The sequence below is a fragment of the Crocuta crocuta genome, unplaced genomic scaffold, assembly GCF_008692635.1.
Source record: "Crocuta crocuta isolate KB4526 unplaced genomic scaffold, BGI_CrCroc_1.0 scaffold675, whole genome shotgun sequence".
NCBI classification, from domain to species: Eukaryota; Metazoa; Chordata; class Mammalia; order Carnivora; family Hyaenidae; genus Crocuta; species Crocuta crocuta.
This window is the reverse complement of record NW_027528796.1, coordinates 1,619,152-1,631,211: the sequence shown is the minus strand read 5'-3', so window position 1 is coordinate 1,631,211 and position 12,060 is coordinate 1,619,152. Positions and strand designations below refer to the sequence as shown.

The following is a 12,060-nucleotide window of genomic DNA, read 5'->3' as shown; positions in this document are numbered from 1 at the left end:
GCAGGGGTCTCACCGGGCACGCGGCCACTTGCATCATGGCGTCCAGCCCGCCCTCGGGGGCGTCCAGGTTCCCAGAGATGAGCTGCTTCCCCACCTCCGTCTGGAACTGTCTGGAGTTGTTGGTGAGCTTCAGCACGTGTCTGAAGGCGAACGGTGCCTGGCACCCCTTTTCCTTGTTGGGGCACGGGTTCTTCAGCTTCTCGGGGTGCGTGTTCACGAAGGGCAGCACCGTCTTGTCCACGAAGGACCCGAAGCCTGGGGGGCGGGCGGGACGAGTGGGCTGGGCAGTAGGCCTGCCCCCGAGCCTCGGTTTCCCCCTGCGTAGCGGGGACCATGCGCACGCGTGTGAGTGCACGGACGGAGGGCGTGCCCGTGCGCCCCTGCACACGGCTCGGGAGGAGGCAGACAGGGGAGTCAGGTGTCCCTTTCCCCGACACACGCGTGTGCCCGAGACTTGCACGTGGCAAGCGAGTGCGGGTTTGCCGGCTGTCTGCCGCCGGGGCCGCTGCGTGGCCGGCACACTCTGCTGACCTTTCATGCTTTAATACCCGGCACCGTAGAGGTTTCTCTTCGGGCCGTATCAGAAGACAAAGGAGAAGGAAGGAAGGAGAGGCGGTGGAGGGCTGGAGGGCATCGACAGCGGCCAGCTGTGGCCCCCGGGGGGCCCTGCCCTGGGCGGGCGCAGGGAGGCCCAGGGGCAGCAGGGCCGGCCGAGACCGAGGGTGGCCTCACCGATGCGGCCGGACTCGGTGATTTCGTTGAGAGCCCGGAGCAGGTCGCCCCCCAGCTTCTTGACGTTGATGAGGTCGTCTAGCATGGAGTAGGAGAGGTCCATCAGGTAGTACAGGTCGATGGGGTAGCCCTTGGCCCGCCGGAAGGTCACGTTGAAGGCAGCCGCCTGACCTGCCGGCAGGGACGGCACAGAGAGAGGGTGTCTCAGGGGCGCACCCCGGGGCACGCCCCCTTCCCTCTCACGTCCCCTCCGGCCCCGTCTCAGCCCCCACACGCCCGCGTGCCAATGCGGGCTTATTCGTCCCAGCCCCAGGGCACGCCTGTCCTAGCGGTCAGGGTGACTGCGCTGTCCCTCCCGCTCCAGCCCCCGGCTCCCTGCAGGACTCGGGCAGGGCGCGGGGCTACGGCGCCCCCTCCCGCCCGGGCCTGCCGGCCACCACGTCCGCCTTCCCAAAGGGCACGTCTTGGGGCACCGACGGGTTCTACCATCAAGTCAGTTTGAGCCACACTGATTTAAGCAGTCACTCAAGTTCCTTGGCTACAGAACTTATCAGGGCCTTTGCTCTGGGAAGAGCACCGGGCATTCTGAGAGCGGGACAGAGTAGTGTTTCCCAGATGGCTGCTGCTCCCTTTTGGAAAGGACACAGAGCAGAGGCGCTGAGCCTCAGGTGGTGGGTGTGGGGCACCCTCCTGCGGGCAGGCAGTGCCACAGGGATGCTCAGACTCTGTCCTTAGGTTTCCAACTGTCCTTGCACTCCGCCCACCTGGCCGTCTGTCCTGGCACATGGACACTTGCTCATGGCTGAGGCCACGCCTACCTGGTCTCAGGTAGACTGTCACTTTCTGTGGGGACAGCTGCTGCCGGCCGCCCTCCTGCACGTCCTGGGTCTCGGCCAGGCTGCTGGGGTCCATGATGTCGTCCGCTGCACACCCCTTCAACAGCAGCTGCTCCCGGGTGTCACAGCGAACGGAGTCCGGCTCCCCTAGCCCAGTGAAGTTCTGGGGGGTCAGGGGTCAGAAGTCAGGGGGAGGGCAGAGCAAATGTGGGAGCCACACTGTGGGTGCTGCATGAGACCGGCCCTCGGGGTCACTCGAGGAGGCTGACCTCCCCTTATTCCCACCTGGGATTCAAGACAGGTGTCCTTGGGGGGGAGGGGCGGGAGGCTGGGCAGATGGGAAGACACATGCCTTCCAGATGGGCCTCTCTGTGGGGTTCCTAGACCCCCCCAGTGTGCCCCCCACCGCCCCCAGCAGCAGAGATGACCGAAGGGCCAACGTCTCCAGCTCCAGGCTGGCCCGTGGGGGCCCCTCAGCAGCCCCAGGGCTGGGAGCACTTGGCCAGGGAGGTCCACGCCCCTCAGGAGCCTGCGTCGGACGCTCTGCCCTGAGAAAAGGCATGTGGCACCCGGGGGCCCGGGAACGCTGGCCCCTCGCTGTCCTGGGGATCCCTGGCCAGAGAGGCGCAGGCGTGCTGGGTCCGGGGCAGCGTCCTCACGAGCCCAGAAGGCCCCTGATTCTGTCAGGACGGGGCAGGAGAAGGGCCCGCGTTCGGGGAGTGCTGACCCCAGACCCTGGGCCAGGGAAGGGCGCGCGGAAGACGCGTGTGCGTCTCTCTGCTCCTTTCACGGGAGGAGGGGCCGGGAGCGCAAGGCAGCCACGAGGGAGGCCGGCCATGGCCAGCCGGGGCCACGGGGGGGCCGCGGGGGCCGGCGCGTCCCGAGCTGCCTGTCTGTCCCTCTGGAGCTCTGTCGGTGCCTGAAGTACTTGAGAAATAAAGCGAAATCCACAGGAACGGACAGAAGCCCCAAACGTAATCCCCGGGGAAGCGAACGAGCCCAACTGTGTTTCCAAAGAACGTAATTCGCCCCCGAACGGGAAGGGAGGGACCCAGCCGCCTGGCCCAGGCCGCACCCCGGCGTGGCCACGCCACAGCCAAGAAGAGAGATCACCCCCAGCCCCCTTCTCGGTAGGCTGCTTGTGGCCGTGCTGTGGGCTGGCGACCGAGGCCGCTCTCCGTGCTCCCTAGGACTGAGAAAGGAGGAAACGTACGCAGGTATCAGGGGCCAGGCTGCTCGCGAGAGGGACGCGGGAACCTTCAGAGCAACGTCTGATTCCACACTCCGGGCAGGAGAGTGCGGAGGGGCCCGGGGCCTCTGGTCCCTCTGGGGAGCAAGAAAGTGCTCCAGACGATGGTGAGGGCACAGGGCCAGCGGGTGGGGGAGGGTCCCAGGGGCCAAAGCTGAAACTATTTGAGCCTCAAAATGACGGTGATGGATTGTAAAGCTGTGGAATGAAATACAAATCTACGCGTCCACGCTGATGAGAGAGAAGAGGCGGGGGCAGGACGAATGCCCCCTCACGTCAGGAGCCGGTACCGGAGTCCGGGAACCGGCCGCCACCCCTTGGCAGCCCGCCAAGTGTAAGTGATGCGGCACGAGTCGCCTACGGACGGCACCCCGGGGGGTGCAAGTTTTCCTGGCCTCGGCGCACGTCCCCACAGCTCCTTATGAACCGTGAGGAGCAAATAATGACACCGCGGGGGAGAAGCCGGGCCGTCGCCGCCTCGGCCGGTCCGCGCGAGCGTCACCAGCGTGGACACGGCGACAGCACAGGCCCCGTGCAGGGCTCTGGCCACACGCACGCCCTGGACCCAATCAGAAGGAAGGCCAGGCAGCCGCGCCGAGGGCTTCCCCACAGCTGCCGGCCTGGGCTCTGTCGAGGTGCCAGGGACGTGCGTGCCGCGGGGCCAGGGGGCCGGACGCTCGCGTGCGGAGTGTGACCCTGAGTCACCACGCAGGCGGGGGGAGACGCCAGCAAAGGCAGGACGGAGCGGCTGACCAACCGCGTGGGGTGTGTGGGGCGGTGAGGGCCTGACCCCTGTCTGGCCTCGGAAGAGCGTTTGCGGGTCTCCACGGGGGGACTGTGGTTAGGAAGGACCCTGGAAGTATGACGTATTCAGGGTCCCCCAGGGCGGGAGGGCACAGCCAGGACCTGGGGGCCCCCAGGGGAGGAGGGTGTGGTCAGGGTCTGGGGCCCCCTCGGGGGAGGGCTTCTCTCTAGGGGAGGGTGGGCCTGGGACAGGCGCTGTCACCTTAGGGACTGTGCCTGGAGGTCTCATAAACCTCACGGAAAACCTAACAGCAGAAGCCAGCGGAGGAGCTAACTCCCTGCCCCGAGCTGCCCACGTGCCCCCTGAAAGCCCCGCTTCCCTGTGTGTCTCCTCAGGTTCTGTGGTCTGTGGTGAGGGCTCGGCCTGGGCAGGGGGCACGGCGGGGGTCTGCCTCCCCCCTGCCCGGGCTGCCCCGGGGGGGCCGAGGCTGTCGGCCTCTCCCACAGTCCTGTGCCCCGGGCTGCGCCTGCCCCCCACGCCCCCAGGAAACAGCAGAGGGGTCCCTGGGGGCCAGCAGCTCCAGGGGCAGAGAGAGGGCGCCCAGGCAGGGGTGGGGCCGCGGGAAGGCAGGCCAGGCGTGGGGACCCTCGGCGGGCGGCTCTTACCAGCTTCTGGCACCAGGCACAGCCCGGGCCCGACTCCACACAGTCCCGGCAGTTGCTGACCTTGTACTTGACGCACTTCTGGCCGAGGGCTGTGGGCAAGGTGAGGGGCTCNCAGGGAGGGGCCTCCCGGGGCGCGGGGCGCAGGGACACTGAGGGGGACCCCGCCGGGCGGGGTGGGGGGTGGACCCTTCCTCCCCCACCCGGAGGGAGTGTGTGCAGCGGCCTGCACGGAACTCACCAGAACAGAGGGAGAGCAGGCCCACCAGGGCGGGCAGCAGGAAGGGCCGAGGCAGCATGTCCTGGGGAGGGGGGGGGTCTCAGTGACGGGGCCTGGCCCCCAGCTGCGGTGGGCCGGCCTACACACCAGAGCGGGCCGGGCCGGGCCTGCTGCTGCGGGCGGTTCACGCCGGGGAGAGGCCAACGCAGGGGGGCCCGAGCCCCGGCCGCCTCGGTGCCCAGCCCACCGGGCCTCCAGGACTGAGCAGGAAGTGGGCCTCCGGCCAGGGACACATGTGCGTGCTGGCACACACATCACACACGCGGGACACCCCCCCACTACACACACATCACACACATACCACACACACACTCACTGCACACACATCACACACACCCTGCACACACCCACACCCACTGCACACACATCACACACACGGGACACACCCCTACTTCATACACATCACACACATCACACACACCCTGCACACACCCACACACACTGCACACACATCACACACACAGGACACACCCCTACTTCATACACATCACACACACATACACACACACTGCACACACATTACACACTTGCACACCGCACATGAGGCTGCACACTTGGGTGGGGGCTGTGGCCTTGGTGTGCCTGAGTCCTCAGTGAACTGGGTGCCGAGCTCAGAGTGGAGCCCGGGCCTCCAGGCAGCCGCAGAGTCAGGATGATCGCCTGACGGGTGCCCGCCGAGCCAGCCGCCTGCCCAGACACCCCTGCAGGAGGGGGTGCGGGTGCTGCGGAGCCCACGCCTCCTCGGTCCCCTTGTCTGAGGTCACAGCCCCCAGCCACCATCATTCTGTGCCTCCTGAGGCACACCTGCCACCCTTAAACACCCAGCACCTGACCCTCGGCGTGGATGGGGCCTCGTCACTAACAGGTCCTGATGCTCCCAGAGGCAAGGTCGTTGGGGCGAGGCTGAGGACGGGGTTCAGAGTCTTGTTCTGGTTCCTCAAGGCAGACTCGGCGCCTTCTAACCCCCCTGCCTGCTGGGCGGGGATCAGCATGGGCAACACAGCCTTCCCCTGGATGCCACGCCCCCGGGATGCCAGGCCCTCGCCAGGATGCCACACCCCCCGAATGCGCCCCGGGTTGGGGTCTGCCAGATCCTGGCTGGGCCCAAAGCAGCAATGCCCCTCCAGCTGAGTCCCCAGGACTCAGAGATCCTTAGCTGGCTGTGGCCGTTCTACCAGAACAAGAAGGCAGACAAGGTGTAAAGGAGCCAGGACTCAGGAGGTAGCAGGCAGGAAGGGGGTTGTGTTCTATCAGAAACAAAGATCGAGGGGCACCTGTGTGCCCCTAGATGTCCAACTTTGGCTCAGGTCATGATCTCACAGTCTGTGAGTTCGAGCCCCGTGCCAGGCTCTGTGCTGACAGCTCAGGGCCTGGAGGCTGTTTCAGATTCTGTACCCCTCTCTCTGCCCCTCCCCCACTCACACTCTGTCTCTCTCAAAAATAAATAAACATTAAATAAAAACAAAACAAAGATGGGGCGCCTGGGTGGCTTAGTCGGTTAAGCGTCCGACTTTCGCTTAGGTCATGATCTCGCGGTTTGTGGGTTCGAGCCCCGCGTCGGGCTCTGTGCTGACTGCCAGCTCAGAGCCTGGAGCCTGTTTCAGTCTGTGACTCCCTCTCTCTCTGACCCTCCCCTGCTCACGCTGTCTCTCTCTCTCTCCTAGAAATAAATAAAAATAAAAAAAAAAAAAAAAAACAAAACAAAGATCAATACAGCCCACCCAGAATGCCACCCGAATGCCAGCTCACCTCCTGTGAGCAGGCCTCTGAGGCTCCGGGGGCTCCCCTCCCCTGCACACCTCCTGGTGGTGGCCGGCCTGGAGGGTGTCCTCAGGGCAGCAGAGGCCCTGACCCAGGACCACACGGTCCCTGCCTTGCCGGCTGGGCTAGGATGTGGCCTGTAGGTGGGCCCACGTCGGCTCCCAGGGGGCTGGGGCTCAGGGTGAAGGAGAACCAGCCGGGGCCCCCAAGCTCCCGTGGCCCTGTGCTGACTAGCCACGCCCAGTCTCAAGTTCCCATCTTTCTGGAGGTGCCCCTGCTCTTTGGTCCCCACCAAGATTATAATCAGGCCCCAGAAATGTCAAAACAGATACTCCATCCTTCCCGTTCAGGGCCAAAATTGCAGAAGCCTTGTGGCACTGTGGCTTCCTGGGTCACAGCGTGGCCACATGGGCCCAGGGGGCAGTTTTAGTTCACTCCAGGCCACGCCCACTCGTGAAAGAAAGCCCCTCGTCTCCCATTGTGGGTGCACGGGGCTCAGGCGAGGCCGGCCGAGGCCAGTCCTCCTTTCCATCTGGGCGCCTCCAAAATTCCATAGTGGGCCGTTGCTGCAGACCAGCCCCAGGCTGACCGGCCACCGCCCCGGGCACATGCGGCCTTGGGTAGCACGTCCCCCCCCAAGAGGCCGCTCCGAGTGGAGGGAGGATCCCCGCCCCAAGCGTCCCAAGCATGCCTGCCCTCCTGCAGGGCAAGCTGGCGCTGTGGCCCTGGGGAAGGGGCAGCCCTGCGTGCTGTCCTGCGGCCACAGGCTGGGCCCGCAAACGTTCACGGCAACCAGCACGAGAGCTCGTTGGCCCTCGCACGGGAAAACGGGGCCAAGAGCAGCGGCAGGAGGTGGGCCCGGGCGCCCATTCTGCCGGCACACCCCTCCCCCAGACAGGGAAGGGGCCTTGATTACCAAAGACGGCCAGCAGGCTGCAATGTCCCGACCCTGACCTCAGGAAGCCGGCTGGGGCCGTGGCCGCCCTCTCTCCACGTGATCCTGGCCTGCTGGCTGGCACCATGTGTCCCGCGGCCTGGTGGGGGTGGGCGGGGTGCCTGGACACAGGGTGGCTCAGGCCTGCAGCGAGCCCTCCTCTCAGCTCAGCAGGTGGGGGCGGGCGGGGCCGGATCGAGCCCCCTCCTCCCTCAGCCTCAGGGGGCTGGGGGCTGGGGCTCAGGGGCCAGGCCTGGCTGAGACCAGCGTCACGGAGCCACGCGGACCAAGGCCCCCCGGGAGCGCTGTCCTGCGGCCCGGCTCCTGCTACAGCACGGGGTGGGGGGGTCCCCGAGCCCTGACGCGGCCCGCCCTGGCCCACTCTGCCTCGCCTTCCCGTGTGACTCCAGCTCTGGTGGGGGGCAGGCTTGGAGAGCACCCCAGCCCCCGGCACCCACGGGCACTGACGTGTAAGGACACTGGCTCGGGAGCGGGTGGGCAAGTGGGAGGCCCGGGCTGAGCAGGGCGAGGAAGGGGAGCCCAGCCTCCAGGGTCCAGCCAGGCCCCCCGCCCAGCCTGCCGCCCTGCCCCCTGGGGTGTGGGCACCCTGCTCCCGCAGCCCCCAGGCCTCACCTCCCCGGCCCCGGGCCCGACGCGCCCCTCGGGTGCAAACCCCGAAGTCCAGGGGGTTTGAGCGAGCCCAGGCCCCGTGGCCGTAAGGGCTCTGCNCAGAACGCGGGGCCTCCCAGGGGCGGGCAGGGTGGGCCTCCCCGCCCGGAGCCCCGGCCGCGCCACCGGCAAACGCAGCTGAGCAGGGGCTCCTCTGGCAAGAATAAGGCACTTAGAGCCAGGTCCTGAGGGGAGGGAGCGTCAGAGCTCTCTGACAGACACACAGCCCATATTTGGTAAAAGACCAGAAAAAGCGGAAACATTAGAAAGAACGAACTTTGGGCAGCAGGCAGAGGGAGGGCACAGTGACTCAGGACAGTAAGCTGGTGTCAGATCAGGGTTCCCGTCAGAGATGAGGCAAAGAACAAGGCAAAAAACGTGTGGGGGCGCCTGGCTGGCTGAGTCACTTAATTGTCTGACTTCGGCTCAGGTCATGATCTCACAGTTCGTGGGTTTGAGCCCCGCGTCGGGCTCTGTGCTGACAGCTCAGAACCTGGAGCCTGTTTCAGATTCTGTGCCTCCCTCTCTCCCTGCCCCTCCCCTGCTCACGCTGTCTGTCTCTCTCTCTCTTTCAAAAATAAATAAACATTAAAAAAAAAAGGGGAAAGAAAGTCCCTTCTGAAACTTCCTATATCTCTCCCTACCCAACTTAAAAGCACCTAACCAATGTCTCCTCCCAAGCTCACTGCGGCTCTTCCTGCCCACGGTCCTGTCTCCGTGCTTTAATAAAACCACCTTGCCCGGAAAACGTCCCAAGAAATGTTTCTCGACCGTTCACTCCCGGCCCACATCACCTCAAAAGATGAAGGCTTTGCAAAGGTGCAAACCCTCCCATCAGGCCACTCCGGGTCCCAAGGGCTCACTGGCCATCAGAAGGGCGCAGGCCTGCGGGGTCACAGAACCCACCCACCTGGGCTTCCAGGCCCGAGTCAGGAGGTGGGGGCGGGCGAGGGGGAAGGGCTGGCAAGGAAGTTCACAGACGGGAGGCGGCGCCCTGCACGTGGCACTCACTCGGGAGCCCGAGGACTCAAAGCTGTTTCATGGTGAAAAAGCAAGTGTCCAGCATGGATCTGAAATAGGCCCCCGCCTTGTTACACCGAAAGGCAGAGTATGGGTTTGGAGCCACTTCTGCGTTCCCTACAAACGCAGAGTGGACAGAAGCGGGGCGCCACTGCCTGCTGGGCACGGAGCCTCCAGACGGACCCGGGGGACAGAAAGGGCGGAGAGGCCGGGGGACGCATGAGCTGCGGGCTCTCTGGACCCCTAGCCTTACAAAAGTGTCTGCGAGACACGCCGCAACCGTCCACCTCACCCCGTCAAGTCTGATGGCACACGTTTCAAGGGCCAGGTTCTCACCAAATGGAGGAAAACGAGACTCCCTCCCCCGTATTAATCAGACACTTATTTAAAGGGCTCAGTGGAGCCTGACTGGCTCAGTCGGGAGAGCGTGCAGCTCTTGATCTCGGGGTCGTGAGATCAAGACCCACGCTGGCTGTCGGGGGATCACTTACATAAATAAAACTTCAGGTGCCTGGGGGGCTCAGTTGGTCGAGCGTCCGACTTCAGCTCAGGTCATGGGCTCTCGGTCTGTAGGTTCAGGCCCCGAGTCGGGCTCTGTGCTGACAGCTCAGACCCTGGAGCTGCTTCAGATTCCGTGTCTCCCTCTCTCTCTGACCCTCCCCCACTTGCACTCTCTCTCTCAAAGATAAATAAATAAACATTTAAAAAACTAAAACTTAAGAAAAACATAAATTTCAAAATGATATGCCAAATGCCTCTCAGGTCAAAGAGAAAATCACAACTGCACGTGCAGGCAGCATCCTGTGTGCGACGCGGTGCACACCTCTGTCCAGGACAGGGCCGTGACCCAGACGCCCTGGGTCCTCTGTCTGCAGGTGAGGACAGGCGCGTCCGGGGGCGGAGATGCAGAGGTGGGGGAAAGAGCAGGGCAGCAGTGGTGAGGGAGGCAGGAAATGCGCAGACAAGGGCAGAAGTCATGAATGGGAAAAACGAACAAAAAAGCTAAAATCGACAAATACATCGAACCCGCCTCCTGGGGAAAGGCAATGACCTGGGCGTGATGGTCACCAGGCAGCCTTGGGAAGAAGGGTCCCGACAGCGGTGCAGGGGCGAGGCGGGTGACCGGGGCCCAGGCCTGAGTCAGAGGCAGTGAGTGGGTTGCACCCCAGCTTCTAAAGAGGATGAGCAGAAGTGGGGGTTCCCCAGGAAGGGGCCTCCTTCACACCAGAGGCCATTTCATCGCCAAGGAGAGACTAGAAGTCAGTGATAAAGAGGCAAATGTCCCACGGAAGGTGGTGGGCAGTGCCCAGGTCATCACCACCGCTGACCAACACGGGACAAAGTGCCTCTGGCTAGCAGCCAGGCCTGCCACCCCAAGTAGCTGGGCTTCTGGTCCATCTGTGCCTCTGGAGAGTGGCCTGATGCCCGCCCCCCCCCTCNAGCCTCGAACCTGTGTGAGCACCTGTTCAGGGCGACTCAAGGTTCATGGAGGAAAGAAAGTGAATATATCCCGATGGTCCCCATTTCTGTCCGTCGGTGCTGAGCTGGGGACCCAGGCCGGGGCTCACGCAGAAGCCGGGGCCTGCTGGCTCCCTGACCTCCCAGGGAAGTGGGGTTTGAATTACACATTCGATTATAGAGGCAGCTGGAGTCTGATCTCCTGGTGGCCCGTGTCACGGCAGGGACGTCCCCCGCGGCTGCAGGCAGGTCCCTCCCATCCCCAGAGAGCCGGGAGCATCCTCAGCAGAGCAGTCTGCAAGGCCCATGGTCAGTGCTCCTGTGTCTCACGAAATCTCCGGGGAATGACCGGAGCCCTGGGCCACCTGCTGGTGCACAGGGCGAGCCGGCCATGGCCACGGCCACGGCCACGACTCTAGGGCAGGAGCTCTACCCGGGTTTCTACAGAGGCCCAAGGCCCAGCCTTTGGGAATCGCCTTGATCTACCCCCTCCCTGGGGCAAAGCCTGGGGCCATCTGTCCCCCCCCCAGCCCCCCCCGCCCAGCCCCTCCCTGGGGGAGCTGATCCCTAACCTCACAGAAACCCGCATGGGCCACTGGAGCGAGCACAGTCGTCTGTCACCTGGAGGTCAGGTGCCCACAGAGGGGGACCCTGTGCCCGGGATGTGGTACCGAGGCCTGGGCTCAGCCACCGCCACCAGAGCCTGGGCCCCCTTCCTGGCTGCCCCCCTCCTCACCCATTCAGGGTCCCAGGTGCCCCCAAAGGAGGGGAGCCCAGCTGGGGACGGCAGTGCAGGCCCCCAGGGAGCCAGGACGGGGGAGACCAGGGCACGGCGCAGGGTGTGGCAGTGTGGGCGGGGATCCAGGGAACCCCGGGGTCCAGGCGTGGCCCCAGGCCCCCTTCTCCCAGGAGGCCTTGGGGCAGGCCCCCCAGGAGCCTGGCTGTGGGAGGTTTAGTCACACACCTGGTGTCTGTCCCCCAAAACTCAGCTCTCATGTGGCACCTTCACAGCTTTCGGCCAGAGCTTGCACACCTCTGACGGCCCAAGGGAAGGGGTGGACACCTCACAGGAAAATGCACACGTACCCCCCCACACCCACACACACCTACACACGCACACACCCCCACTCACACCCCCACACTTGCACACACCCACACCCACACCCATACACACCTGCTTACTCACACACAAATACCGCACAACGCACGCACACATCCCTACACACACCTTACGCAGGACACACTCTCACAAACCTCACGTGCAACACATACACACCCCACACACATGCATACCTACACACGCCTGCACACCTCAAACTCAAATACTTACGTACACACATTTGCCCTCACATGCACACTCACATGCTCACACACATGTGCACCCTCTCACACTTCCACGGACACACACCCACACTCACGCGCACACACTGTGGGAGGAGAGACCACCACGGCCAGCCCCGAGGAGTGGAGAGGAGGGTCTCAGGCGGGAAGAGAAGGTGCGCCGAGGCCCCCCAGCACCCCCACAGCCCTGGCTCCACCGCCCGGCCCCTCCGGGGGGGCTTGCCTGCCCCCCAGCCTCCTCCTGGCTCTGTGGCCTCGCAGCCCCCATGCCGGGGGCGCAGGAAGTGTGTGTGGCTTGCCCAGAGCCCCTAGGCCCAGCGGGCAAGGCCCGGAGCTGTGCCCTGGCCTCTGGCCTGGGGCCTGTCCCCAGTCA

At 64.6% G+C, this 12,060-nt stretch overlaps 1 protein-coding gene across 1 annotated transcript in view; it reads right to left on the bottom strand.

Annotated features, from left to right (window-relative positions):
* Positions 1-12,060, bottom strand: part of ITGB2 (integrin subunit beta 2) — a 26,890-nt gene that overhangs the window by 14,519 nt on the left and 311 nt on the right. Inside the window, exons 2-6 of the mRNA XM_077755409.1 lie at positions 4,466-4,526; positions 4,228-4,316; positions 1,551-1,731; positions 733-903; positions 14-255 (exon numbers count right to left, since the gene is read on the bottom strand). Coding sequence (XP_077611535.1) covers positions 14-255; positions 733-903; positions 1,551-1,731; positions 4,228-4,316; positions 4,466-4,523 — 741 coding nt within the window. The 5' untranslated portion in view covers positions 4,524-4,526. The remainder of the gene's footprint in view (positions 1-13; positions 256-732; positions 904-1,550; positions 1,732-4,227; positions 4,317-4,465; positions 4,527-12,060) is intronic.